The following is a 26,600-nucleotide window of genomic DNA, read 5'->3' as shown; positions in this document are numbered from 1 at the left end:
CCACATAACTAAGGATCTATCATGATCCAAACATACCAACACCGTCGTGAAGAGGGCACGACAATGCCTCTTACCCCTCAGGTGGCTGAAAAGATTTGGCATCAAAAAGTTCTACAGCTGCACCATTGAGAGCATCTTGACTGGCTTCATCACCGCTTGGTACGGCAAATGCTCGGCATCCAACCGCAAGGCACTACAGAGGGTAGTGCGGACGGCCCAGTACATCACTGGGGCCAAGCTCCCTGTCATCCCGGACCTCTATAACAGGTGGTGTCAGAGGAAGGCCCTAAAAAGTGTCAAAGACCCCAGCCACCCTAGTCATATACTGTTATCTTGGAAAGCAGTACCGATGCACCAATTCTGGAACCAACAGGAACCTAAACAGCTTCAGTTTTCCAAATAGCTACCCGGACTATCTGCATTGACCCTTTTTGCACAAACTCTTTTGACTCATCACATACGCTGCTGCTAATGTTTATTATCTGTCACTTTATTCCTAGTTATATGTACATATCTACCTCAATTAACTCGTACCCCTGCACGTCGACTCTGTACTGGTACCCCGTTATATATAGCCAAGTTATCATTACTAATTTTGTATTTATTATTACTTTTATTATTACGTGTTTAACTTTTTTTATTATTTATCTATTTCCTTTCTCTCTGCATTGTTGGGAAGGGCCCGTAAGTAAGCATTTCACTGTTAGTCCACACCTGTTGTTTATGAAGCATGTGACAAGTAAAATTGTATTTGATATGATTTGTGTGTGTGTGTGTGTGTGTGTGTGTGTGTGTGTGTGTGTGTGTGTGTGTGTGTGTGTGTGTGTGTGTGTGTGTGTGTGTGTGTGTGTGTGTGTGTGTGTGTGTGTGTGTGTGTGTGTGTGCTTGCTTAAATGTATGTGTCTACCTGTTTGCACAGGCACACTTTCACAGGCATGCTTTCACACTCAATAATGCATTTCTCTCATATTTTCTCCATCTCCTGTTCTAATCAGTTGATAACGGAGAAGAAGACGTTCTACCTGACGGCTGACTCTCCCAACATCTTAGAGGAGTGGATCAGAGTTCTACAGAACATTCTCAAGGTCCAGGCCAGCAGCCCCGTCCCAATGGAGACCACTGGAGCCAAACCCACCGTGAGGGGCTGGCTCACTAAGGTCAGGGGTCAATGCATCACTAGGCTGGAGGTTGGGCCTAAGATATGAGGGTTATGGAGATGAGAAACAGACAGCATGTTTGAGGGGATTGGCTTGAGCAAGGCGAGGTACAGAATGACTTATCTTGATCACATAATGAGTGGTTCGTTGGGATGTAAGCAGGATGATTTGTGGATCACAGATTCTGGACACAGCCTTGCTCAGGCGATCCTTTCAAACACACAGTTGTCATGGAAGCTTTTAACTCGTCTTTTTAATGGAAGGACAACCCTTATTTCAAAGGCATTACAGAACAATACAGCTATTCTCGCCCAATATAGAGACCTGTTATATCAACCATATGTATCATATTAGGACACGGGAAAGTTTAAACTAACCATTCTTTAGACTGCAAGTCAGTTTGACAGAAGGCTTTCACTTTCGGCAGATTCCTGGAAAGCTAATTTGCGTTGGGACACGGCTACAGTTAGCACCCCTTACTGGTCAGGGGATGATGGAATGTTTGAGTGATATCCCCCTTTCACTCCATCCCCCTCTGGATCTTTCTTGTCTCTCTCCACTGAGGTGTATCTGTCAGTATGGTTAGTACAGGGGGCGTGGCAACCTTCTAACATCAGAGGGGTGTCTGTTACGGCTGACTGACAGATGAAACCTCCCTCTACTCTTCCTTTAAAGAGGCTTTGATCTCTACACTATGACGTTATACACCTCAGAGCTCTATAGTGATGCACTGCTGGTTCACGACCTCTCTCGCTGCATATTTGACCTTTGACCCTGACGAAGAGATGTACAGCTGGGATTATGAGTCATGATGACATGTGGCCAGAAATCCACAGACGCACATACACACCCACTCTCTAGTGCCACCTGGTGTTCAAATGAGAAATATGCGATACAGTCAGTGGTAATGAGTGTATTACCCTCATACTTTCTCCTCGCTCTCTTTTTCTCTTTCTCTCACTATCTTTCTCTCTCTCGCTCTCTGTCCTCTAGGTGAAGCATGGTCACTCTAAGCTGGTGTGGTGTTCTCTGGTCAGCAAGGTGTTTTATTACTACAGGAACCAGGATGACAAGGTACTCCCTTCCTTTTCTCCTGCTAAACTTACCCTCATGTGTCCTCAATTGTTGCCAGTCTCTATATCAGGGGTGCTCACATTTTTGGGCTTGGTGGGACGCAGGCCGAACAATAAAGGGTAAGCAAAATATTTCTACACATTTATTCAGAAAAATAAAAGGTAAGCAATAGCTTTTTAGGGTCTTGAATCAATAGCTTTTTTGAAAGGTAATCATAAAATTACACTTCAAACATTAATCAAATTGTAGCCATATATTTTGACACCTAACAACACAGTATTAAACCTCTGATTACCAGTATTAAATATTTATTCAAATTTTTACAATTATAGCATAGAAACTGCAACCAAGTTTCTATGTTCATAAAACGAAAAACAACTGTAGCTTTAAAATTAAAGGTGTTACACATAAGATTTTGTATAATGTTTGCATTGTAATTTCAGAAAATGTCCATAATATATCTGCCGCTAATAGTGGAATGATAGTGTTTCACAGTATTACTTAACCGCCAGTGTTGTGATTCGCCTATTGATTTATCTCGCGGGAGCAGCATCTGTTGTCAAAATGGGAAACCGTTCTGACTTTGTGGCTGGGTTATCTAGTGACAATCTCCTGGTCATTTCCTGGTTGCTAAAATTCTACACTGTTCGCTCAATTTCAGTTTGTGAGAAAACAAGCACTGAATAGTGTAAGGAATCATTGTACTGTTTAAATCGCTGTGAAATATCTTTCCAAAAACAAAACAAATATGTTATTACAGTTGTTTGAAGCAGTTTTGGTCCACCAGCTTCAAACAGCTTTAAAAACAATATTTTTAGTTGTTGAAAATATATTTTAAAGCGGTTTAGATAATATGGCAGGTAGCCTGGCGGGTAGGAGCTCTGGGCCAGAATCACAACCAATCACAACAATGGCGGCTAAGTTATACTGTGAAACACTATCATTCCACTATTACTGCAGATATATTATGGACATGTTCTGAAATGCAAAAAATTCTAAACAATCCTATGTGTAGCACCTTTAATGTCCTGCAATTCCACATATTTTCCCATGGGATGGAGTTTTGTTTTTGCACTTTTGATGCTAATTCCCTGCATTTCTACATATTTTCCCATGACTTATGCCATGTTCAAATGATACCTGAGTGAGAGTGACTAACAAAATCAATGGGGGGTCCCCTGGAGGTCAGGGACCCTGGGCACATGCCTTGGGTGCCCGGTCAGTAATTCAGACATGATTACTACAAGGCTTAGATAGCTGGCTAGACTAACTTATCTAGAAAATGTTAGCTGACATGGGCTAATTGATTGACTGTCAGTGACTGACATAACATGAGGAACACTGCTGATGCACAATCAAATGTATTTATTTTTGGGTCGGGGGCCCCATAGTGGTCCTGGCGGGCCAAATCAGACATCACCCTAGTTTGGTTCGCTCTGCTCTATATCATATGTGAATATATTCCCTAAATGTGTGTGTGCGCGTCAGCTCCCCCTAGGCCAGCTACGGATGCGCGAGGCGGCGGTGGAGGAGGTGGACAGGTCATGTGACTCAGACGAGGACTACGAGGCCAGTGGGCGTGGCTTCTTGTCGTCCCACTGTACGCTAGTGGTGCACCCCAGAGAGCAGAGCCCCACCTACCTGCTCATAGGTACCAAGCAAGAGAAGGTACAGCACTCTAAAACTACACAACCCATACACCCCCCCACCTACCTGCTCATAGGTACCAAGCAACAGAATGTGCAGCACTCTAAAACTACATTACCCACGCACCCCCTCACCTACATGCTCATAGGCGCCAAGTAAGAGAAGGTACAGTACTTATAACTCCACACTAACCCTAACCTACGGCCTCTTCCTATGGAGATAGATAAGTCCCAGTATTATGTAAATAAGTACAGTGCAACTCACAATATTTGTAAACAGGAAACAATACTCAAATGTAAATCGCAATCCACAGACAAATCAAATCAAATGTTATAATACAACAGTGTAGACCTTACCGTGCGTGACAAGTTTACTTACAAGCCCTTAACCAACAAAGCAGCATTGTTTGAAAAGTAAGAAAATATTTGCTCAAAACATTTATAAAAAATAAAATTAACTAAAGTTTAAAAAGTACCACAATAAAATAACAATAACAAAGCTATATACAGGGTGTACTGGTACCGAGTCAGTGTGCGGGGGTACAGGTTAGTCAAGGTAATTGAGTTAATATGTACAGGTAGGTAGGGGTAAAGTTATTATGCATAGATAATAAACAGCGAGTAGCAGCAGAGTAGAAAAGGGGGTAACTGCAAATAGTCCGGGTAGCGATTTGATTAGCTGTTTAGCAGTCTTATGGCTTGGGCGTAGAAGCTGTTAAGGAACCTTTTGGACCTAGACTTGGCGCTCCGGTACTGCGTGCAGTAGCAGAGAGAACAGTCTATGACTAGGGTGGCTGGAGTCTGACAATTTTTTGGGCCTTCCTCTGACACCGCCTGGTATAGGGGTCCTGGATGGCAGGAAGCTATACCAGGCAGTGATGCAACCCGTCAGGATTTTCTCGATGGTGCAGCTGTAAAACCTTTTGAGGATCTGAGGACCCATGCCAAATCTTTTCATTCTCCTGAGGGGGAATAGGCGTTGTCGTCCCCTCTTCACGACTGTCTTGGTGTGTTTGGGTCATGATAACGTGTTAGTGATGTGGACACCAAGGAACTTGAAGCTCTCAACCTGCTCCACTACAGCACCGTCGATGAGAATGGGGGGTGCTCAGCCCTCCTTTTCTTGTAGTCCACAATCAGCTCTTCTGTCTTGCTGACATTGAGGCAGAGCTTGTTGTCCTGGCACCACACTGCCAGGTCTGTGACCTCCCTATAGGCTGTCTCATCATTGTCGGTGATCAGGCCTACCAACGTTTTGTTGTCGGCAAACAATTTTTTTGGTAAATATATATATCCATATACATACACTTATGCATACATATACACATACCTATATAGATATACATACTTTTTTAAGAATATACCTTTATTATTCCCCGCAAACCCTACCACCCTTCCCCCAATTGGAGTAAACTAATAAACACTTAGGCTTCTACCTTCAGTTTATACATCTTATACACATTTTACAGACACAATCTATTTTACAATAGTTATATTTTGTTTGTTTTTAATCCTCCCTCTATTTCTGATGTACATCCAGTTTGATTTCTATTTGTAACTGTGCTATTTCACAACATTTCTGAACCTATATACATTTTACTTAATGATGGTATTGGAGTCGTTCCTGGCCATGCAGTCGTGGATGAACAGGGAGTACAGGAGGGGACTGAGCACGCACCTCTGAGGGGCTCCCGTGTTGAGGATCAGCATGGCAGATGTGTTGTTACCTATCCTTACCACTTGGGGACGGCCCGTCAGGAAGTTTAGGATCCAGTTGCAGAGGGAGGTGTTTAGTCCCAGGGTCCTTAGCTTAGTGATGAGCTTTGAGGGCACTATGGTGTTGAACACTGAGCTGTAGTCAACAAATAGCATTCTCACGTAACTGTTCCTTTTGTCCAGGTGGGAAAGGGCTGTTTGGAGTACAATAGAGATTGCATAATTTTTGGATCTGTTGGGGCGGTATGCAAATTTGAGTGAGTCTAGGGTTTCTGGGATGATGGTGTTGATGTGAGCCATGACCAGCCTTTCAAAGCACTTCATGGACGTGAGTGCTACGGGTCACTAGTCATTCAGGCAGTTCATTTTGGCAGTTAGCTACCTCAATATTATAAACTGGGTGGTTCGAGCCCTGAATGACTGACAACCGTGGTATAACCGTCCGTATACCATAGGGATGACAAAACATTTATTTTTACTGCTCTAATTACATTGGTAACCAGTTTATAATAGCAATAAGGCAGCTTGGGGGTTTGTGGTCTATAGCCAAATACCACGACTAAGGGCTGTATCCAGAACAGCCCTTAACCATGGTATATTGGCAATATATACCACATCCCCTCCGGGCTTATTGTCTAAATATAATACACAGTCACATCTTGGCACTTACCTACCTCCATTATTTCCCATTCGTTCCTGTCCAGGACACCTGGCTGTATCATCTGGCGGTGGCAGCAGGCAGCAGTGCCAGCTTCAAGGTGGGCACAGAGTACGAGCAGTTAGTCGGGAACCTACTGGACGTAGAGGGTGACCCAGGTAAGACATCTACAGTCACCAAATCAATCAGTCAGTCGGTCAGTCAGCCATCCAGTCAATCAGTCTGTATGTCTGACATCACAAAATATGACACACGAGAGGGCTACTGACTAACAACAGGTGACTAGGAATACCTTAAAAGATCTGTATCAGATGCCGAGGATCCAGATTTAGTCAGGGGCTCTTTAATGTTATTTGCAACAAGGAGGACTGACTACTGAAACCTCTTGATCCAGTCTTCAATCTGCAGACAGTGTTTATGACTGGCCTCTAGTAGGGCTGTTCCTGGTCAGCTGTTGCACCACTTGAGTTTGTAACCCAATCTGTGTGTGTGTGTGTGTGATTGTGTTCTCTCTCAGACTCTGCGTTGTGGAGGAGTGGGGTTCTATGTTTCTGTAAAGACGGCCTGCGCTCCCCTCTCACCACTCTCCCCTCTGAAGCTTTGCAGACTGAAGCCCTCAAACTCTTCAAGGTTGGTCCCTTCATCTCTCCCTCTCTCTCATCCTCTCCTTTGCTTCAACTTCCTTCACGTCCTTTCTTTGAGTCCCTTCACTTTCTCTTCCTTTGTATTTCTTTACATCCCTCTCTCGTTCCCCTCTCCCGGCTGCATTCATGTCTACTGCTCTGACTGAGGCCCCCAGCCCTTCTGTCTGTCTGTTTGAGGCATCCCTCCTTTTCTTCTCTTGCCCCCCCTACTCCATGCCCCTCTACGCTACCGTCGCTCAGAGATCAAAGCCTCACAGTAGGGGGTCTTAGAGCTCATTAGAAGTACGGAAGAGAGGTAATGGGGGTGATCATCTCATCTGATTGAATCAAACCTTTCTTCTTGTACTTGTCCTTGTTGGGCGGTAGATGGGTGTAATAGAATGAGGAGGGAGTGTGACAGACAGGCAACACGGTGAATGTGAGAAGGAGCTGGGAGAAGGGAGTGGGACAGGGACTGGGGGTAATAAAGTGGATCTGGAGGAGGATGGACCTTGATCTTGATGTATCCTGTTCCTCTCTTTTCAACCCGGCCGCCCAGTCCGCCTCCCCCCTCCCCTTCTCTCTATGCTTTACTGAGCTTTCCCTCTGCCCCACATTTCGGGTGGCTTTGTCTGATTTGGTGTTCCATGTATAGAGGAATGGATTAATTGAGCTCGCTCGCAACCCTTTAAAGTCTCTGTTCCTGTTCAAATACTTTGAACATGCACCCTTCTCTTCTGTCCTCCCCGTCTTTGAAGTATAGTCCCTGATCTGACACGACTGGGTAAGTGAAAGGCTCTTTCATTTTCACAATATTCATTCATACAGTGCCTTGATCCTGACGGTGAACATTCTCTTGTTGCCCTCCAGCCATGACATGACAGGCTTGTTTGACGGCTACATCCTGACTTGGTTTCATTAGAATAGTAATCAGTCTCCAAGTAGGAAACACCATCATGTTGCTGCATGTTTCATTACAATTTTTCTACCTGAGTTGGGTAGTCTCACAATCGTATGTATTTGCCTCCACCTGCTGGTAGGAAGGTGGTATTACGCCGACATATCATTGCAGGTGTTTTAGATTGACATCGCGGTCTGACTGCACAGAGCCACTGATCTACAAATCAACCTTCTTCAAATACATCCAAAATAACTACTCATTATGTGCTCAAGACTACCGATTCTACCCTTTGCTTAAACTTATACCCTTAAATACATTGATTATATTGTTTCTCAACACATAAACTCAGCAGAAAAGAAACGTCCCTTTTTCAGGACCCTGTCTTTCAAAGATAAAAATCCCCAAAACTTCACAGATCTTCATTGTAAAGGGTTTAAACACTGTTTCCCATGCTTGTTCAATGAACCATAAACAATGAATGAACATGCACCTGTGGAACGGTCGTTAAGACACAAACAGCTTACAGACGGTAGGCAATTAAGGTCACAGTTATGAAAACTTAGGACACTAAAGAGGCCTTTCTACTGACTCAGGGTCCCTGCTCATCTGCGTGAATGTGCCTTAGGCATGCTGCAAGGAGGCATGAGGACTGCAGATGTGGCCAGGGCAATAAATGGCAATGTCCGTACTGTGAGACGCCTACGACAGCGCTACAGGGAGGGTGTTGTTACACGTGGTCTGTCACTGCGAGGACGATCAGCTGTCTGTCCTGTCTCCCTGTAGCGCTGTCGTAGGCGTCTCACAGTACGGACATTGCCACAGGATCGGTACATCCGAACATCACACCTGCGGGACAGGTACAGGATGGCAACAACAACTGCTCGAGTTACACCAGGAACACACAATCCCTCCAACAGTGCTCAGACTGTCCGCAATAGGCTGAGAGAGGCTGGACTGAGGGTTTGTAGGCCTGTTGTAAGGCAGGTCCTCACCAGACATCACTGGCAACAACGTCGCCTATTGGCACAAACCCACCATCGCTGGACCAGACAGAACTGGCAAAAAGTGCTCTTCACTGGCGAGTCGCGGTTTTGTCTCACCAGGGGTGATGGTCGGATTCACGTTTATCGTCGAAGGAATGAGCATTACACCGAGGCCTGAACTCTGGAGTGGGATCGATTTGGAGGTGGAGGGAACTTGTTCAGTTTATGTCTCAGTTGTTGAATCTTGTTATGTTCATACAAATATTTACACATGTTAAGTTTGCTGATAAAACAACGCAGTTGACAGTGCTAGGACGTTTCTTTTTTTGCTGAGTTTACATGTATCACAATCATTGCAAGTAAAACCTTCTTTATCCTCTTTATCCCTCCTTTCTTCAGTCCTGTCAGCTATTCATCAACGTGCTGGTAGAGTCTCCCTCCATCGACTACCACACATCCCTTGCCCAGAATGCATTGCAGGTGTGCCTGACGCACTCCGAGCTCCAGAACGAGATGTACTGTCAGCTGATCAAGCAGACCAACCGACGCACGCCACACAACTACTCCCTCACTCAGGTATGTTAGAGACTGGTACCCCTTTCCACTATTCAGCATGGCTGGCCTGGTTACACATCCAATGTGTGTCGAAAAGCACCATCTGGTAAGAAAATGTCAGAGTTAGCACAGTTTGGTTCTGGTGAGCAGATCTTCCTGTCACTTGTTAAATGTCACGCTTGGTTGCTTTAGTGTTGTATGAGTTGTTGTGAATAGTGTGTTCTCCTCTCCTCAGTGCTGGCAGCTGTTGTCTGTGTGTGTGGCTCTCTTTCTGCCTCAGCAACACTTCCTGTGGTACCTCAGACAGTATCTGCAGCGTCATGCAGACCCCAGGTACACACAGCGATGCACGAACACACACACACACAAACCAATCGATTAATGATAACCCACCGTCAAAGATAATCCAACTACAGAATAGTAGGATCATTGTTGATGACCGTGTGTGTGTGTGTGTGTGTGTGTGTGTGTGTGTGTGCTGTCTCTTATACACATCTAGATGTGTATACCCCCCCGCTCTCTCTCTCTCTCTCTCTCTCTCTCTCTCTCTCTCTCTCTCTCTCTCCCTCTCTCTCTCTCTCTCTCACACACACTCTCTCTCTGTCTGTCTGTGTCTCTCTTTCTCTGTCGCTCTGTCTGTCTGTCTGTCTGTCTCTCGCTCTCTCTCTCTCTCTCTCTCTGTATCTCTCTCACACACTCTGTCTCTCTGCATCTCTCTGTCTCCATGTGTGTAGGAGTGAGGTGGGGAAGTATGCTGTGTACTGTCAGAGGTCTGTAGAGCGTACCCTGCAGAATGGAGAGAGAGAGGCAAAACCATCACGTATGGAGGTCCTGTCTATCCTGCTGAGGAACCCTTACCACCACTCACTACCCTTCAGCATCCCTGTCCACTTTATGAACAACACCTACCAGGTAACCCACTAAACACAGACACGCAACCAACTAGCACGCGAACAATCAAACACCTACCAAGTCGGGAAGATGGACAGGCACACACAAAAAGTCGGCAAAGTGCAGACCAATGGACAATAGACTATGAATAAGCACACTTTCTGTTACACCCAATCATTTAAGAAGTCACACTCTCCTCTCCCGTCCTCTAGGTTGTAGGCTTCGATGGCTCCACCACGGTAGACGAGTTCCTGACCACCCTGACCCAGAGGGTAGGCATGAGGAAACCACACCTGTCTGGCTTCGCCCTCTTCACTGACGACCCCTCGGGGAAAGACCTGGAGCACTGCCTACAGCCCAGCGTCAAGGTCAGTGTGGACTAACATACTCTTATGATTATATACCTGCAGATGCATTGTGGCAGTTGTTCCAGTACCACGCAATCAAACCTTTTAGTGCCCCGCAACTAAGTATAAGGCAGTAAACAGACGGGTAGACTGGAATCAGAACAGGGAACAGGGAATGATGTACAAGAGAGCAGGGTCGGCCCGTAGAGATAGATAGAGGATGCATCTTTTTATCTGTGCCATTATAGCATCTGTGACAGCATGGGCAGCGCCATTGAGGATATCTCCATTGTGAAGTAGTCAATTGTCTTCTTCTTCGTTGGCTGATTGCGCCCAACTCGTAGGAATCCCCACCCACGTGACTACTTTAAAATGGTGGAAGCACTCAATGGCAATGTCCATGTTGTAACAGGTTTTATCCGTAATGAGTGTTATATCTATGTCAATGGGTCTGCCCGGTCAGTTTGCATGGTCAGGAGAACTCCTGGCTCCAAAGTAGAAGACAATTAACTAATTGATCTTTTAACTCTCACCTCTGCCAACAGATCTGTGATGTCATCTCCAAGTGGGAACAGGCCCTGAAAGAACTGCATCCTGGGAAATATGAGGGGACACGCATCGTCCGTCTGACATACAAGAGCAGGTAGGCTTTACCTTGTTTTAGTTCCTTGATGTGTTCATTGTTGAGCTGAAGACACCCAAAATGGATGACGAGGTGCAGACCATCATGCGTTAACCATTGTGATGTCTGTTGTGTAGGTTGTGTTTCCGGGCCCAGGCTAAAGGGGAAACGGACCGTGAGCGCCTCCTGCTAGCATACCAGGTGAATGACGAGGTTCACCAGGGACACTTCCCCATCAACAAGGAGTTGGCTCTGGAAGTGGCTGCTCTCATGGCTCAGGTTGGTACTGCTTTGGTAAGGAGAGGGGCATTGTGGGAACTGCCAAAGTTTTTTTATTTTTTTTGTAGTCAATTCAATTGACTACAAATGTGTTTTTATTACAAATCACACCCTCTCCCTCCCCAGGTAGAACATGGTGACCTGGACCGTCCGGCCCCCTTCTCCCCCAGCAGTAGCTCCTCTCCTCAGCCTAAAGCCCAACAGATCTCCCCTAGCTGCAACTCCCCTCAGCCCAAAACCCAACAGATCCTCGTACAGGCCCTGGAGCGCTTCTACCCCAAACGCTACAAACAGGACTGCAGCATGGACCAATTCAGGTAATACGCCCATATGCACGACCAGCTCAGGTGATGCATTACCCTCACAGACAGATAAAGTAAGACACAGGCTTCTACCCCAAACGCTATTAACAGGACTGCAGCATGGGACAACTCGGGCAATACTGGCCACGTGCACGCATTATACTCAGATAAAGATGCCTACACAGACACAGACTAATTAGTCCTTCAACTCCCCTCAGAGACCTATCAGAGCGCCTGGCCACTAAGTGGTCAGTCCTGCGTGGCTGCAGTGCCTCAGAGTGTGTCAGAATCTACTTGACCGTCGCTAGGAAGTGGCCGTTGTTCGGTGCCAAGCTCTTCAGTGCGAAGGTAAGTGGGGATGCAAGTAGACTGAACAACCTCGACTGCGTTCCTGAATGTGTATTCTACTGCAAGTGTCCAACATAGTGTGTCCGCACTGTATGTTTCCAGCTTTTGCTGAATCTGTGTCTCCAGTGACTTGGAAGGTCTCTCTATAATCAAATAAATGTTTCTGTCCTCTTTCCTCTTTTTGGAAGGCCAAGTGTTTCAGTATTTACCCAGACAATAGCCCCTTCCTATTGAAACCGTTAGTAGCACCGATATATATGTAGCGGTACCGGTGTATCAAGTCTGACACCGACAGGCTCCTGAACAGCTTCTATCCCCAAGCCATAAATCTGCTAAATAGCTAACAGAACGGCTGCACGGACCATCTCAAATCAAATTTTCATCAAATCAAATTTTATTAGTCACATGCGCGCGAATACAGCAGGTGTAGACCTTACAGTGAAATGCTTACTTACGAGCCCCTAACCAACAATGCAGTTTAAAAAAAATACGGATAAGAATAAGAAATAAAAGTAACAAGTAATTAAAGAGCAGCAGTAAAATAACAATAGCGAGACTATATACAGGGGATTACCGGTACAGAGTCAATGTGCGGGGGCACCGGTTAGTTGAGGTAGTATGTACATGTAGGTAGAGTATTTAAAGTGACTATGCATATATGGTCACAACAGTGAGTAGCAGCGGTGTAAAAGAGGGGGAGGGGGGGCAAAGCAAATAGTCTGGGTAGCCATTTGATTAGATGTTCAGGAGTCTTATGGCTTGGGGGTAGAAGCTGTTTAGAAGCCTCTTGTACCTAGACTTGGCGCTGCGGTACCGCTTGCCGTGCGGTAGCAGAGAGAACAGTCTATGACTTGGGAGGCTGGAGTCTTTGACAATTTTTAGTGCCTTCCTCTGACACCGCCTGGTATCGAGGTCCTGGATGGCAGGAAGCTTGGCACCAGTGATGTACTGGGCTGTACGCACTACCCTCTGTCTGAGTTGACCCTTGTACTTTATTCTCTATGCATACTCACAGGACTCACACACACTGACACTCCAACACACACATAACATGCACACGCATTTATACTGACTCTACACACATGCACACACACTCACATACAATCATAATTTACGCTGGTGCTACTCTGTTTATCATATATCCTGATGCCTAGTCACCTTACCCCTATACATACAGTATCTACCTCTATCACTCCAGTATCCATTCTCATTGTAAATATGGTACTGGAACTGACCTTGTATATACACTATATATACAAAGGTATTTGGACACCCCTTCAAATTAGTAGATTCAGCTATTTCAGCCATACCCGTTGCTGACAGGTGTATAAAATCAAGCACACCGCCATGCAATCTCCATAGACAAACATTGGCAGTAGAAGGGCTCAGTGACTTTCAACATGGCACTTTCATAGGATGCCACCTTTCCAACAAGTCAGTTAGTAAAATTTCTGCCCTGCTAGAGCTGCCCCAGTCAACTGTGAGTGCAGTTATTGTGAAGTGGAAACGTCTAGGGACCGTCTAGAAGTGGAAACGTCTAACTGCTCAGCTGCAAAGTGGTAGGCCACATAAGCTCACAGAACAGGACCGCAGAGTGCTGAAGCGCGTAGCGCGTTAAAATCGTCTGTCCTCCGTTGCAACACACACTACCGACTTCCAAACTGCCTCTGGAAGGAACGTCAGCACAACAACTGTTCGTCGGGAGCTTCATGAAATGGGTTTCCATGGCCGAGCAGCCGCACACAAACCTAAGATCACCATGCGCAATGCCAAGCATTGGCTGGAGTGGTGTAAAGCTCGCCGCCATTGAACTCTGGAGTGGTGGAAACTAATCACACTTCACCATCTGGGTTTGGCGGATGCCAGGAGAACGCTACCTGCCCCAATGCATAGAGTCAACTGTAAAGTTTGGTGGAAGAGGAATAATGGTCTGGGGCTGTTTTTCATGGTTCGGGCTAGGCCCCTAAGTTCCAGGGAAGGGAAACCTTAACGCTACAGCATACAATGACATTCTAGACGATTCTGTGTTTCCAATTCCCTTGGGGTGAATTGGAACGCCGTCCGTGAGCCAGGCCTAATGGCCCAACATCAGTGCCCGACCTCACTAATGCTCCTGTGGCTGAATGGAAGCAAGACCCCGCAGAAATGTTCCAACATCTAGTGGAAAAGCCTTCCCAGAAGAGTGGAGGCTGTTATAGCAGCAAAGGGGAGACCAACTTCATTTTAATGGCCATGATTTTGGAATGAGATGTTCAATGAGCAGGTGTCCACATACCTTTGGTCATGTAGTGTAGCTTCTTGCTTTCTCGTGTTCTTCTTATTTTTATTTCTTGTGTGTTTTCGTTCTACCTTATGTTATCTTTAGTGCTACATTGAAATTGATTGCTGCATTGTTTGGTTTTAGATTGCCAGAAAGGCATTTCGCTGTACTTGTACACGTGACATAAAAAACTTTACGCTTGACCTACTGTCTCTGTATACCATCTGCGTCTCTCCTCCGTCTCTGTCTGTAGCCTATACCTCCCTCGTCTGTGGAGCAGTCCCAGGTTTGGCTAGCCGTCAATGAGGATGGACTGTGTGTGCTTGACTATACCATGGTAAGTGTGTGTTTATCTAGATGTTTACATATCTGCTTCCTTAGCTCATTTACCATGGAATAAGTGATTATTAACAGTATGCATGCGAGTCAAAATCCAACCATGTGGCATTACTGGTACTAAAAGTGGCCACAAGGGGGGGGCGTGTTTCGTTGATTCAATACCTACAGTCAGTGGTCAGAGGACCACCATCAGAAGAAAGCTCTTGAACAGATAATGACATCATATTTCAACCATTAATTACCTTCATTACACTTTTTTTTTTAAAGACAACAACCTTTCAGAATCCAACCAAAGTTGTATGATTTGGTATTCTCTAATTCCTTTTTTAATCGGGCACAATCTTAGCTTAGATTCGGAGCACTTAAGGTTTGGGGTTTCTCTTCTCTCTTTACCAGTCTGCCTGTTGCCAGACCACAGGGGCAGAAGCTTGTTGATCTACTGGTCTGGAATGATTTTCTACTGCAGCGTTTGAAACACCAGATCCCCACAGGGAAACAGAAACTGCTGGCTTACAATTTTACCAGACATGGGTTCAATTCAAATACTATTTGAAAGCATTTGAAATACTTAAGCTGGGCTTGATTAACCTTGCCTGGGTTTATAAAACCAATAAAAATGACCCAAAAGTGCAAATCCCACCCATCTGGTTCTCCAGGCAGTCTAGAGAAAAGGGCCAAAGTATTTGAAAGATTTCAAATAGTATATGAAACCAGATCTGGGTCTACCCAGAGATCAAAATGCTGACTGAGATATAAACAATGTTAAAACACTATAATTATCTTAGCCGTATTCCTCTGTCATTTCTGGTATAGCGTCCTTTCATGCTCCAATACATTTACTAGTTCTTAGGGAGAAAATAAGGAAAATACACAATAAAGCATTAGAAATTATGTCTGGCTGCTTCAATGGTTCATGCTCAATTTGCCTCTTGAGAAAACAATAACAAGAAGCCAATTCCCAAAGAAAGGATCCTCTGGCCTGTACCAGGAAGAGAGATGAGACAGATTACTTAAAGGAAAATTCCACTCCAAAACTATCTTTTGGTACTTGTTTCATTAGTCCACTGTTGATACAGTCCCAAAATGTTTTGCATGTCAGCAATCAACTTTCAAAATACAGAAAGTGTCACAGTATGATGTGTTGTGCATCGTCATTTTGGGACAGTATCAACAATGGACTAATTAAACAAATACCAAAATATTGTTTTTGAGTGGTATTTTCCTTTAACGGCTTCTTACACTACTGAACCGAACAAACCAAACGTGAAAAGATCAGAGCCCTCAGAGTCAAAAGGGTACCATGTGTTTTCCTATTCACATACATACAGTACCAGTCAAAAGTTTGGACATACCTACTTCAAGGGCTTTTCTTTTCTTTTGACTATTTTCTACATTGTAGAATAATAGTGAAGACAACAAATGCCAAGAGTGTGCAAAGCTGTCATCAAGGCAAAGGGTGGCTACTTAGAAGAATCTAAAATCTAAAATATATTTTGATTTGTTTAACACTTTAATAGTTACTACATGATTCCATATGTGTTATTTCATAGTTTTGATGCCTTCACTATTATTCTACAATGTAGGAAATAGTACAAATTAAGAAAAACCCTGGAATGAGTAGGTGTGTCCAAACTTTTGACTGGTACTGTATTTAAACAACTGAAAAAAATCATCCATTCCTTTACAGCACCTTCTGGTCATGTACTCCTACCAATCAGTGATCACCTTTGGCGGTTGCCGTGACGACCTGATGGTGGTAGTGAGCCAGACCAAAGAGCAGGGTGGAGGGAAGAAGAGTGTGGAGAAACTGGTCTTCGCTATGGCTAAACCCAAGGTAAAGTTACCTAGTCGTCTCTATGGCTAAACCCAAGGTAAAGTTACCTAGTCGTCTCTATGGCTAAACCCAAGGTAAAGTTACCTAGCGTCTCTATTGCTAAACCCAAGGTAAAGTTACCTAGTCGTCTCTATGGCTAAACCCAAGGTAAAGTTACCTAGTCGTCTCTATGGGCTAAACCCAAGGTAAGGTTACCTAGTCGTCTCTATGGCTAAACCCAAGGTAAGTTACCTAGTCGTCTCTATTGCTAAACCCAGGTAAAGTTACCTAGTCGTCTCTATGGCTAAACCAAAGGTAAAGTTACCTAGTCGTCTCTATTGCTAAACCCAAGGTAAAGTTACCTAGTCGTCTCTATGGCTAACCCCAAGGTAAGGTTACCTAGTCGTCTCTATGGCTAAACCCAGGTAAAGTTACTAAGTCGTCTCTATGGCTAAACCCAAGGTAAAGTTACCTAGTCGTCTCTATGGCTAAACCCAGGTAAAGTTACCTAGTCGTCTCTATTGCTAAACCCAAGGTAAAGTTACCTAGTCGTCTCTATGGCTAAACCCAAGGTAAAGTTACCATAGTCGTCTCTATTGCTAAACCCAAGGTAAAGTTACCTAGTCGTCTCTATGGCTAAACCCAAGGTAAAGTTACCTAGTCGTCTCTATGGCTAAACCCAAGGTAAAGTTACCTAGTCGTCTCTATTGCTAAACCCAAGGTAAAGTTTACTAGTCGTCTTATTGCTAAACCCAAGGTAAAGTTACCTAGTCGTCTCTATTGCTAAACCCAAGGTAAAGTTACCTAGTCGTCTCTATGGCTAAACCCAAGTAAAGTTACCTAGTCGTCTCTTATGGCTAAACCAAGGTAAGTTACCTAGTCGTCTCTATTGCTAAACCCAGGTAAAGTTACCTAGTCGTCTCTATTGCTAAACCCAAGGTAAAGTTACCTAGTCGTCTCTTTGCTAACCCAAGTAAAGTTCCATAGTCGTCTCTATTGCTAAACCCAAGGTAAGGTTACCTAGTCGTCTCTATGCTAAACCCAAGGTAAAGTTACCTAGTCGTCTCTATGGCTAAACCCAAGGTAAAGTTACCTAGTCGTCTCTATGCTAAACCAAGGTAAAGTTACCTAGTCGTCTCTATGGCTAAACCCAGTAAAGTTACCTAGTCGTCTCTATGCTAACCCAAGGTAAAGTTACCTAGTCGTCTCTATGGCTAAACCAGGTAAGTCTCCTAGTCGTCTCTATGGCTAAACCCAAGGTAAGTTACCTAGTCGTCTCTATGGCTAAACCCAGGTAAAGTTACCTAGTCGTCTCTATGGCTAAACCCAAGGTAAAGTTACCTAGTCGTCTCTATGTGCTAAACCCAAGGTAAGGTTTACTAGTCGTCTCTATTGCTAAACCCAAGGTAAAGGTTACTAGTCGTCTCTATGGCTAAACCCAAGGTAAAGTACCTAGTCGTCTCTATGGCTAAACCCAAGGTAAGGTTACTAGTCGTCTCTATGGCTAAACCCAAGGTAAAGTTACCTAGTCTCTCTATGGCTAAACCCAAGGTAAAGTTCCCTAGTCGTCTCTATGGCTAACCCCAAGGTAAAGTTACCTAGTCGTCTCTATGGCTAAACCCAAGGTAAAGTTACCTAGTCGTCTCTATTGCTAAACCAAGGTAAAGTTACCTAGTCGTCTCTATTGCTAAACCAAGGTAAAGTTACCTAGTCGTCTCTATTGCTAAACCCAAGGTAAGGTTTACCTAGTCGTCTCTATTGCTAAACCCAAGGTAAAGTTACCTAGTCTCTCTAGGTAAACCCAAGGTAAAGTTACCTAGTCGTCTCTATTGGCTAAACCCAAGGTAAAGTTACCTAGTCGTCTCTATGGCTAAACCCAAGGTAAAGTTACCTAGTTCATCTCTATTGCTAAACCAAGGTAAAGTACCTAGTCGTCCTCTATGGCTAAACCCAAGGTAAGTTACCTAGTCGTCTCTATGGCTAAACCCAAGGTAAGTTACCTAGTCGTCTCTATGGCTTAAACCCAAGGTAAGGTTACCTAGTCGTCTCTATGCTAAACCCAATGTAGGGTTACTAGTCGTCTCTATGGCTAACCCAAGGTAAAGTTACCTAGTCGTCTCTATGGCTAAAACCAAAGTAAGGTTTACCTAGTCGTCTCTATGGCTAAACCCAAGGTAAAGTTACCTAGTCGTCTCTATGGCTAAACCCAAGGTAAGGTTACTAGTCGTCTCTATGGCTTAAACCCAAGGTAAAGTTACCTAGTCGTCTCTATGGCTAACCCAAAGTAAAGTTACCTAGTCGTCTCTAATGGCTAAACCCCAAGGTAAAGTTACCTAGTCGTCTCTATGGCAAACCCCAAGGTAAGGTTATCCTAGTCGTTCTCTATGGCTAAACCAATGTAAGGTTAACCTAGTCGTCCTATGGCTAAACCCAAGGTAAAGTTACCTAGTCGTCTCTATGGCTAAACCCAAGGTAAAGTTACCTAGTCGTCTCTATGGCTAAACCCAATGTAAGGTTACCTAGTCTCCAGTATGTCTTAACTCAAGGCAAGGCCATAAAAACATTATATATTCTATTTCATTCTATAATGAACAAAAATATAAACGCAACATGCAACAATTTCAAATATTTTACTGAGTAACAATTAAGGAAATCAGTCAATTGAAATTAATGCATTAGGCCCTAATCTATGGATTTCACATGACTGGGAATACAGATATGCATCTGTTGGTCACATATACCTTAACAAAAAGTAGGTGAGTGAATCAGAAAACCAGTCAGTATCTGGTGTGACCACCATTTGCCTCATGCAGCATTGATCAGGCTGTTGATTGTGTCCTGTGGAATGTCGTCCCACTCTTCTTCAATGGCTGTGCGAAGTTGCTGGATATTGGCGGGAACTAGAACACGCTGTCGATCCAGAGCATCCCAATCGTGCTCAATGGGTCACATTTCTGGCGAGTATGCAGGCTATGGAAAAACTGGGTAGTGGTTTGTATTCATGGATGCCAAGGGAAGCCAGGCTTCCCCCCAAAATGTACCAAATAATTAATCTTTCGTCTCCCTGTGGCTCATAATTTTCCTTAAATTCTCATGAGTCTGAATGTATCTCACCGTTTCTGTATGTGTAGGCCATCTATCTGATGCTGTCTGGTCATAATGAGTATGACATTGTTGCCACCCGTAGCATTGAATGCAAGGGAAGCCAGCAAGCATTTGGGATCCCTTGACAAATAAAGTATAAAATAATACCCAATCAGCGTTGAGCTAAACTGAGTGAGCTCAACTGTGAATGGTCCTGGCCCACCAAAAAAAGTGTCAAGGCAAGCCAGTTTGGATTTGGCGTAACTCCTATCACATTGCATCGAGAGCAGACATCGTTGACAGAAACAACTTGAACTGTTGCAGCTCGTTGTCCTCCAGTGGCTAGCTAGCCAGCCAGCTAAAATTGTCCCTTTCCTAAATTAGCCATAGATGGAGATAGGGATTTGGATTTACTAATTCTCCATACTGGCCAATGATTATAATGGTAATTCTGTACACCTATGTAGATATTCCATTAAAAATCAGCCGTTTCCAGCTACAATAGTCATTTACAACATTAACAATGTCTACACTATTTCTGATCAATTTGATGTTATTTTAATGGACAAAAAATGTGCTTTTCTTTCAAAAACAAGGACATTTATAAGTGTCCCAAACTTTTGAACGGTAGTGTATATAACGGTCGCAAGGCATATAGAGCAAGGTTATAGAGCAAGCAATGCAAGCAATAGGAACAGGTTATAGAGCAAGCAATGCAATTATCACAACACATAGGTTATAATATGGATTTTCTTCTGGGTTGGCTTCCCCAGTGATTTTACCCACACACCGCTACTGGAACTGGGACATTTTCAGTTTCCAGGAATTGTGTACAGATCCTTGCGACATGGTGCCGTGCATTATCACGCTGAAACATGAAGTGATGGCGACGTATGAATGGCACGACACCGGGCCTCAGGATCTCGTCACGCTATCTCTGCGCATTCAAATTGCCATAGAATAAAATGCAATTGTGTTCATTGTCCATAGCTTATGCCTGCCCATACCATAACCACCCCGCCACCATGTGGCACATTTTAGATTGGCCTTTTATTGTCCCCAGCACAAGGTGCACCTGTGTAATGATCATGCTGTTTAATCAGCTTCTTGATATGCCACACCTGTCAGGTGGATGGATTTTCTTGGCAAAGGACAAATGCACAATTTGTGCACAACATTTGAGAGAAGTAAGCTTTTTGTGCATATGGAACATTTCTGGGATATTTTATTTCAGCTGATGAAACATGGGACCAACACTTTACATGTTGCGTTTATATTAATGTTCAGTGTATTTCTATAGGTAAGACTTACCGTAGGTTTGGCTTTACCTCTGGCCAAGTGCAAGTGGTCAGTGAAAACAATTAGTGGATAATTATCATCATGGACCACAACAGCTCTGCCAACTTTCAGTCAGTCAATAGGATCTTGCTGTGCAGAAAGCCAGTGTGAAAAGTAGGAGGTGAGCTCCTGCTGTGTTGCGCGGTCCACAAGCAGCAACCAGGGTCATGGGTTCAATTACCACAGGGATCACATCACTGTACCTTAAATAGCTTTGGATAAAATCTCATATTACGTGATATAATAGCAAGGTTGGGCAGATGTAGAAAGCAGGTTGATCCTCGATTTTATTTGATCTGTTCTGGCTCAGAGGAGCCAAAGGGAGCGATTCAAAGAAACGCAAATAAATGACCAGTGCACTGAAATTGACTTTAAAAGGTGATTTTGGCTTGAGCCACCAGTCGTTAATCTGTGTTGGGTTGATGCCTGGCCTAAGCATACAGTAGAGTCAATTTGCTAATAAGGCCCTGCTGTATTCATGAAGTCAAGTCAAGTCATTTCTATGGTTTTCTCATTGGCTTTAAACTGAACTTCTAAATGTGAGCAAATGGGCATCCAGCTCCCTTGGATCAAATGAAATTCAATCATTTAAAATGGTTAAACAATTTTCCCCTCCTTACTCTGTCTTCTCCTCTCCCCTCCCGTCTTCTCCTTCTGTCCTCTGCTCTCTCCTCCTCTCTCTCCCCTGCACGGTCTCCTCCTCCTGTCCTCCCTCCCTCTTCTCTCCTCCCAGATCCTGGAGTTGACTCTGTTAATGGCCAACTATATTAACTACTGGACCCCCGTCCTCCCTGGGGCCCAGCACCAGTCCCCAGGACCCTGCTCTCCTCTGGGGCCCCGTGGGGATGGGGCTGAGGCCGGGAAGATGTGGGACGTGGATAGCAGACACTTTCCCTCCATGACCTACACAACCAAAGGACCCACTCTACTGTGAATACAGAAACCACAATCAACCCCCTGTTCCAGTGCATCTTTGGAAAAACAGGGTCATGTTCCTTAGCCAATAAATGGAAGAAAACTGACTGAAACAAGGAGGATCTATACCTGGACTTGTCAAATAAGAAATGCTCATTTTTGTTTTCCATTTCAAATGGTTTTGCGACAGTGTACCCTACTGAACATGATCCAGGACTGAGAAACTACAGGGGATTGTGGGAGTTGTGGTACAGAAGATATTCTGCTCCACATACATTACGTTACACCTGAAAATGGCCATTGTTTTATTTTGCCCTCATTCCCTCTGGCCGGGAGTGGATTCTGTTGCATATACATATGACATTTCTGTTTAACCACGATGAATGGGAGATCGTCATTTGTGGACGGGACAATAGATCAAAGGGTTAACAGTTAGTCGGAAGAAGTGGGAGAGGATATCGTTTGTGGTTCATATGAAGATGTCGCTCTTCGAATGTTTGTGTTTTAGTCTTTAAATTGTTGTATTTATTCCTGTAACAAGAGTGTTCACCTCTGCTTCATTTACAAAAATATGCTCACGTTTGGGGACTATTTGAAAAACAATTGAGCCTTGAAAAAGGAGATTTACAGTGTGGGATCAGCATAAAGGACCAACACACACACACACACACACACACACACACACACACACACACACACACAACTTGTTGACCATGGCAGTCTGGCCATTATCTATACAATGAGAAATAACCTTAATAGCTGGCAGCTTCTCCCTCATTTAAACCTTAACTCTCCCACACCGCCACCCTTGTCTGTCCCAGACAGTGTATGCCAAATGGCACCCTATTCCCTTTATAGTGCACTATATAGGGAAAAGGGCTCCCTTTGCAATGCATCCACTGTCTTTTTTTTAAGGGGAAAAGGCTGTTTAAAAAAAGAGGAAAATACTGTTGATTTCTTTTGGCTCTTTGGTACCTAATGTGGATTGGACTAACGTTATTTAACATTAAACCAGTACAAAATAATTATAATATACGAGAAATCAAATTGTACTTGATTTTTTTCATCAAACAATTGTACAAAATGTCAGACTTTTCTAGAAAACACCAGGCCAGGGCCTGAGGAGGAACCATCAAAGCTCTATAACGTATAATAACAAGTGATGATTGTACCATTCTGACCAAGCAATGTTTTTATAACCATTTGGACCACATAATGGTTATCAATCTTTTTTAAAGATTATAGTGAAGAATAGAGATGGAATATAATGTATGATGTGTCTGTCAGATGTATGAAGTAAGTCATTGGGTGGCATGTTCCTACTGAAGAAGCAGCAGCTATTCTTCCTGGGGTCCACACAAAACATAGAACATGACATAATACGGAACACTAATGGACAGGAACAGCAACAGCAACACAAATGTAAACGAATAACGCTACGACTATACAATACAATGGAAGGTAATGAGAACTCAGCCAGGTAGGACGGATTACATGGAGAGGTCCAGCCACATACGACTGGTACAATTACAGATATTCAAATGTTATTAGTGACTTGAATTGTTTTGGATCAAACCACTTGTTTTTTTGTACTTATTTATTTCATTTCCAGCATTTTGTGTCTTTTTTTTGTATGCTGTAAATTATGTTTGGCAGAACTGTTAGGTTTTCAACTGAAACATTCAAAACTGACAATGACTTTGTCTAAAGTAGCTGAATAATTTAACTTGACAGTTTTACACTGTATGAATGCAGTATGATTTGTGAATTTGGGATGTTAGGTCATTGAAACCAGATTATATACGATGTGCTTAGCTGTTATGAGATTCTGTGTTTAAAATCAAATAAACCGTACAATCTACACAACTATTTTGTGTGATACATTTTCAATTCCACTTTCATTGAGCCCCATAATTCTTTCTCAATGTGGAAACAATCATACATTTATAGCCTGATTGGAAAATATGTTGACGTTGAAAGTGCTTATATACAGTATGATGGAATTTGGCATGGCTTTGACCTAGGAAACATTTCGAAAGACTCCAAACATACTGGCGAATAGAATACGCTTGTTCTCATCTTGTTTTTTTACACCCAAACTATCCCCATACATTGGCAAATGTGCCAGTGTGATGTACAGTAGGCTATGCATTGTGCGCATGTTGACGTAGCTGGGGTTTGGTAGCTAGGATGGCAGTTGCTCTGATTTGCTTCATCCAAACGGGTCAAAGTGGTAATGATGTTTTCCTGCCAACAGCATTGCTATAAATCTTTCTCTTTTAATTGAATGATTTCTGAAAACCTCATGTTTTTGTAGTTACTCTAATAGGATTTTTGTTGTTGTTGTATTTACTGGACACTGCCAACTTAGGAAAAAAGACAATTGTTTGTCATTGTTTTTGCTCTCTGTTGAAGAGGATGGAAGCATAGCTTGTTGTCGGTTTGGCCATTCCGTAACGTTGCGTATGTGTTTGTCTCTATTTTAGCCTTATGATTTTAAATAGCATTTTTTGCTTTAGGCCCTATGGGGGAAATTCAGACCCAAGTTACGCATGTGTAAATGGAACTTTCCCCATTTTTATGCACTTGTCTATGTGTTTCTGACCTTGAACCTATGCATGGGGGTAAAATGTTCCTGTTTCCTTAAATGTGTAGGCTATAGGCTATATTAAATATTATTAGCCGCTATCAGTAGCGGCCTTATGTAATAAGCATTTATATATAACTTTGAATGTAGTTTTTGTTCCCTTCCCTGCATTAGTATCATTCCATTACATTGTTTGATTCGGCCGACCTATATTTCTTTCCTCTGTAAAACGCTGTCACGTCCTTGTGGTTTTGGCTGAGGGTCAAGTAATAGTGGATACTAGGCCAAATACAAATTATAGTAAAAAAACTAATGTGGACATGTAGGTTTAATAAATCATTATGGAGCTCATTATGGAGCTCATTATGGCGCTCAAACCTGAACTTTGAACTTGACGCATGGCACAAGACTTGGCATTTGCCATCACACAGTTCCATGATCAGTGCAGGCAATTAGGGTATATTTATTATATCATACCATTGCATACTATTCTCCATAGTATAAATATAGTGTAGGCTACATTACTTCCAATGTTACCATTGATGAACTGAACGTGGCAACTTTCAGAATGAATCAAACCAACTTTTTGGGGTTTGTGCGTAAAAGCTTTATTTTTTCCATGAAGTAGGATCCGTGATTTTTCCCTAAACATAAATAATGTGTCAAATCTGAGTTTTTTTGGTTTCAGAACCCATCTGTCCATGGGTTCTGAAACAGAGACCAATATACATATGTTTTCATGGCCATCTTTCTGTGTTCTGAGCGCATTCGCCATAGTCTACATTATAGTCTTGTGCCAATCAAATTCTAATTAAAGGTACACCATATTTAAAGGGATTACTTTGAAGAAATGAACAGAAAAACGAATTGAACAAAAACTCCCTGGTTAAATTGGTAGGCTACCCAGTGGGTGTGTTTTCTAGGGTTAAATTAAATGTATTCAGAGAAGGTTTTCCCATCTCCACAGAGGAACTCTGTAGCTCTGTCAGAGTGATCATTGGATTCCTGGTCACCTCCCTGACCAAGGCCCTTCTCCCTCGATTGCTCAGTTTGGCTGGGCAGCCAGCTCTAGGAAAAGTCTTAGTGGTTCCAAACTTCTTCCATTTAAGAATGATGGAGGCCACTGTGTTCTTGGGGACCTTCAATGTTGCAGAAATCTTTTGTACTCTTCCCCAGATCTGTGCCTCAACACAATCCGGTCTCAGAGCTCTACGGACAATTTCTTTGACCTCATGGCTTGGTTTTTGCTCTGACATGCAACTGTCAACTGTGGGACCTTATATAGACAGGTGTGTGCCTTTCCAAATCATGTCCAATCATTGAATTTACCACAGGTGGACTACAATCAAGTTTAGAAACATCTCAAGGATGATCAATGGAAACAGGATGCAGCTCAAGTCTCATAGCAAAGGGTCTGAATACTTATGTAAATAAGGTATTTATGTTTTATTTTTTTATAAATTCGCAATAATTCTAAAAAACAGTTTTCAATTTGTCATTATGAGGTATTGTGTGTAGATTTATAAGGGAAAACAATAATTTAATCAATTTTAGAATAAGGCTGTAATGTGGAAAAAGTCAAGGGGTCTGAGTACTTTCCGAATGCACTGCACATGTGTATTTAATACACAGCCCAAAACAAATACTTTTATTAGAATATTTAAATGGTTATAAAAACCAAATGTAATATTTTTTTATATTTTATTTCACCTTTATTTAACCAGGTAGGCCAGTTGAGAACAAGTTTTCATTTACAACTGCGACCTGGCCAAGATAAAGCAAAGCAGTGTGACACAAACAACAACACATAGTTACACATGGAATAAACAAACGTACAGTCAATAACACAATAGAAAGTCTGTATACAGTGTGTGCAAATGAAGTAAGGAGGTAAGGCAATAAATAGGCCATAGTGGCAAAGTAATTACAATTTAGCAATTGACACTGGAGTGAAAGATGTGCAGATGAGGATGTGCAAGTAGAAATACTGGTGTGCAAAAGAGCAGAAAAAAACAAAAAACAAATATGTGGATGATGTAGGTAGTTGGTTGGATGGGCAATTTACAGATGGGCTGTGTACAGCTGCAGCGATTGGTAAGCTGCTCTGACAGCCGATGCTTGAAGTTAGTGAGGGAGATATAAGTCTCCAACTTTAGTGATTT

The 26,600-nt window shown here is 43.2% G+C and overlaps 1 protein-coding gene across 3 annotated transcripts in view; it reads left to right on the top strand.

Annotated features, from left to right (window-relative positions):
• Positions 1–23,717, top strand: part of plekhh1 (pleckstrin homology domain containing, family H (with MyTH4 domain) member 1) — a 56,195-nt gene extending 32,478 nt beyond the window's left edge. The window contains exons 15-30 of one of the 3 annotated variants that reach the window (XM_023993991.1): positions 996–1,157; positions 2,151–2,231; positions 3,720–3,899; positions 6,298–6,409; positions 6,769–6,881; positions 9,158–9,334; positions 9,549–9,646; positions 10,048–10,225; positions 10,417–10,572; positions 11,097–11,194; positions 11,311–11,452; positions 11,579–11,769; positions 11,973–12,102; positions 14,616–14,699; positions 16,389–16,535; positions 21,670–23,717. In XM_023993991.1, coding sequence (XP_023849759.1) covers positions 996–1,157; positions 2,151–2,231; positions 3,720–3,899; positions 6,298–6,409; positions 6,769–6,881; positions 9,158–9,334; positions 9,549–9,646; positions 10,048–10,225; positions 10,417–10,572; positions 11,097–11,194; positions 11,311–11,452; positions 11,579–11,769; positions 11,973–12,102; positions 14,616–14,699; positions 16,389–16,535; positions 21,670–21,870 — 2,250 coding nt within the window. In that variant the 3' untranslated portion in view covers positions 21,871–23,717. Of the gene's footprint in view, positions 1–995; positions 1,158–2,150; positions 2,232–3,719; positions 3,900–6,297; positions 6,410–6,768; positions 6,882–9,157; positions 9,335–9,548; positions 9,647–10,047; positions 10,226–10,416; positions 10,573–11,096; positions 11,195–11,310; positions 11,468–11,578; positions 11,770–11,972; positions 12,103–14,615; positions 14,700–16,388; positions 16,536–21,669 lie in introns of those variants that run through there. The other 2 variants (XM_070445091.1, XM_070445093.1) reach the window with 2 other exon arrangements.
• The last annotated feature ends 2,883 nt before the right edge of the window (positions 23,718–26,600 follow it).

Source organism: Salvelinus sp. IW2-2015, linkage group LG9 (genome assembly GCF_002910315.2).
Source record: "Salvelinus sp. IW2-2015 linkage group LG9, ASM291031v2, whole genome shotgun sequence".
Taxonomy (NCBI): Eukaryota; Metazoa; Chordata; class Actinopteri; order Salmoniformes; family Salmonidae; genus Salvelinus; species Salvelinus sp. IW2-2015.
The sequence above is the reverse complement of the archived record's forward strand: the minus strand, read 5'-3'. Positions and strand labels throughout refer to the sequence as shown.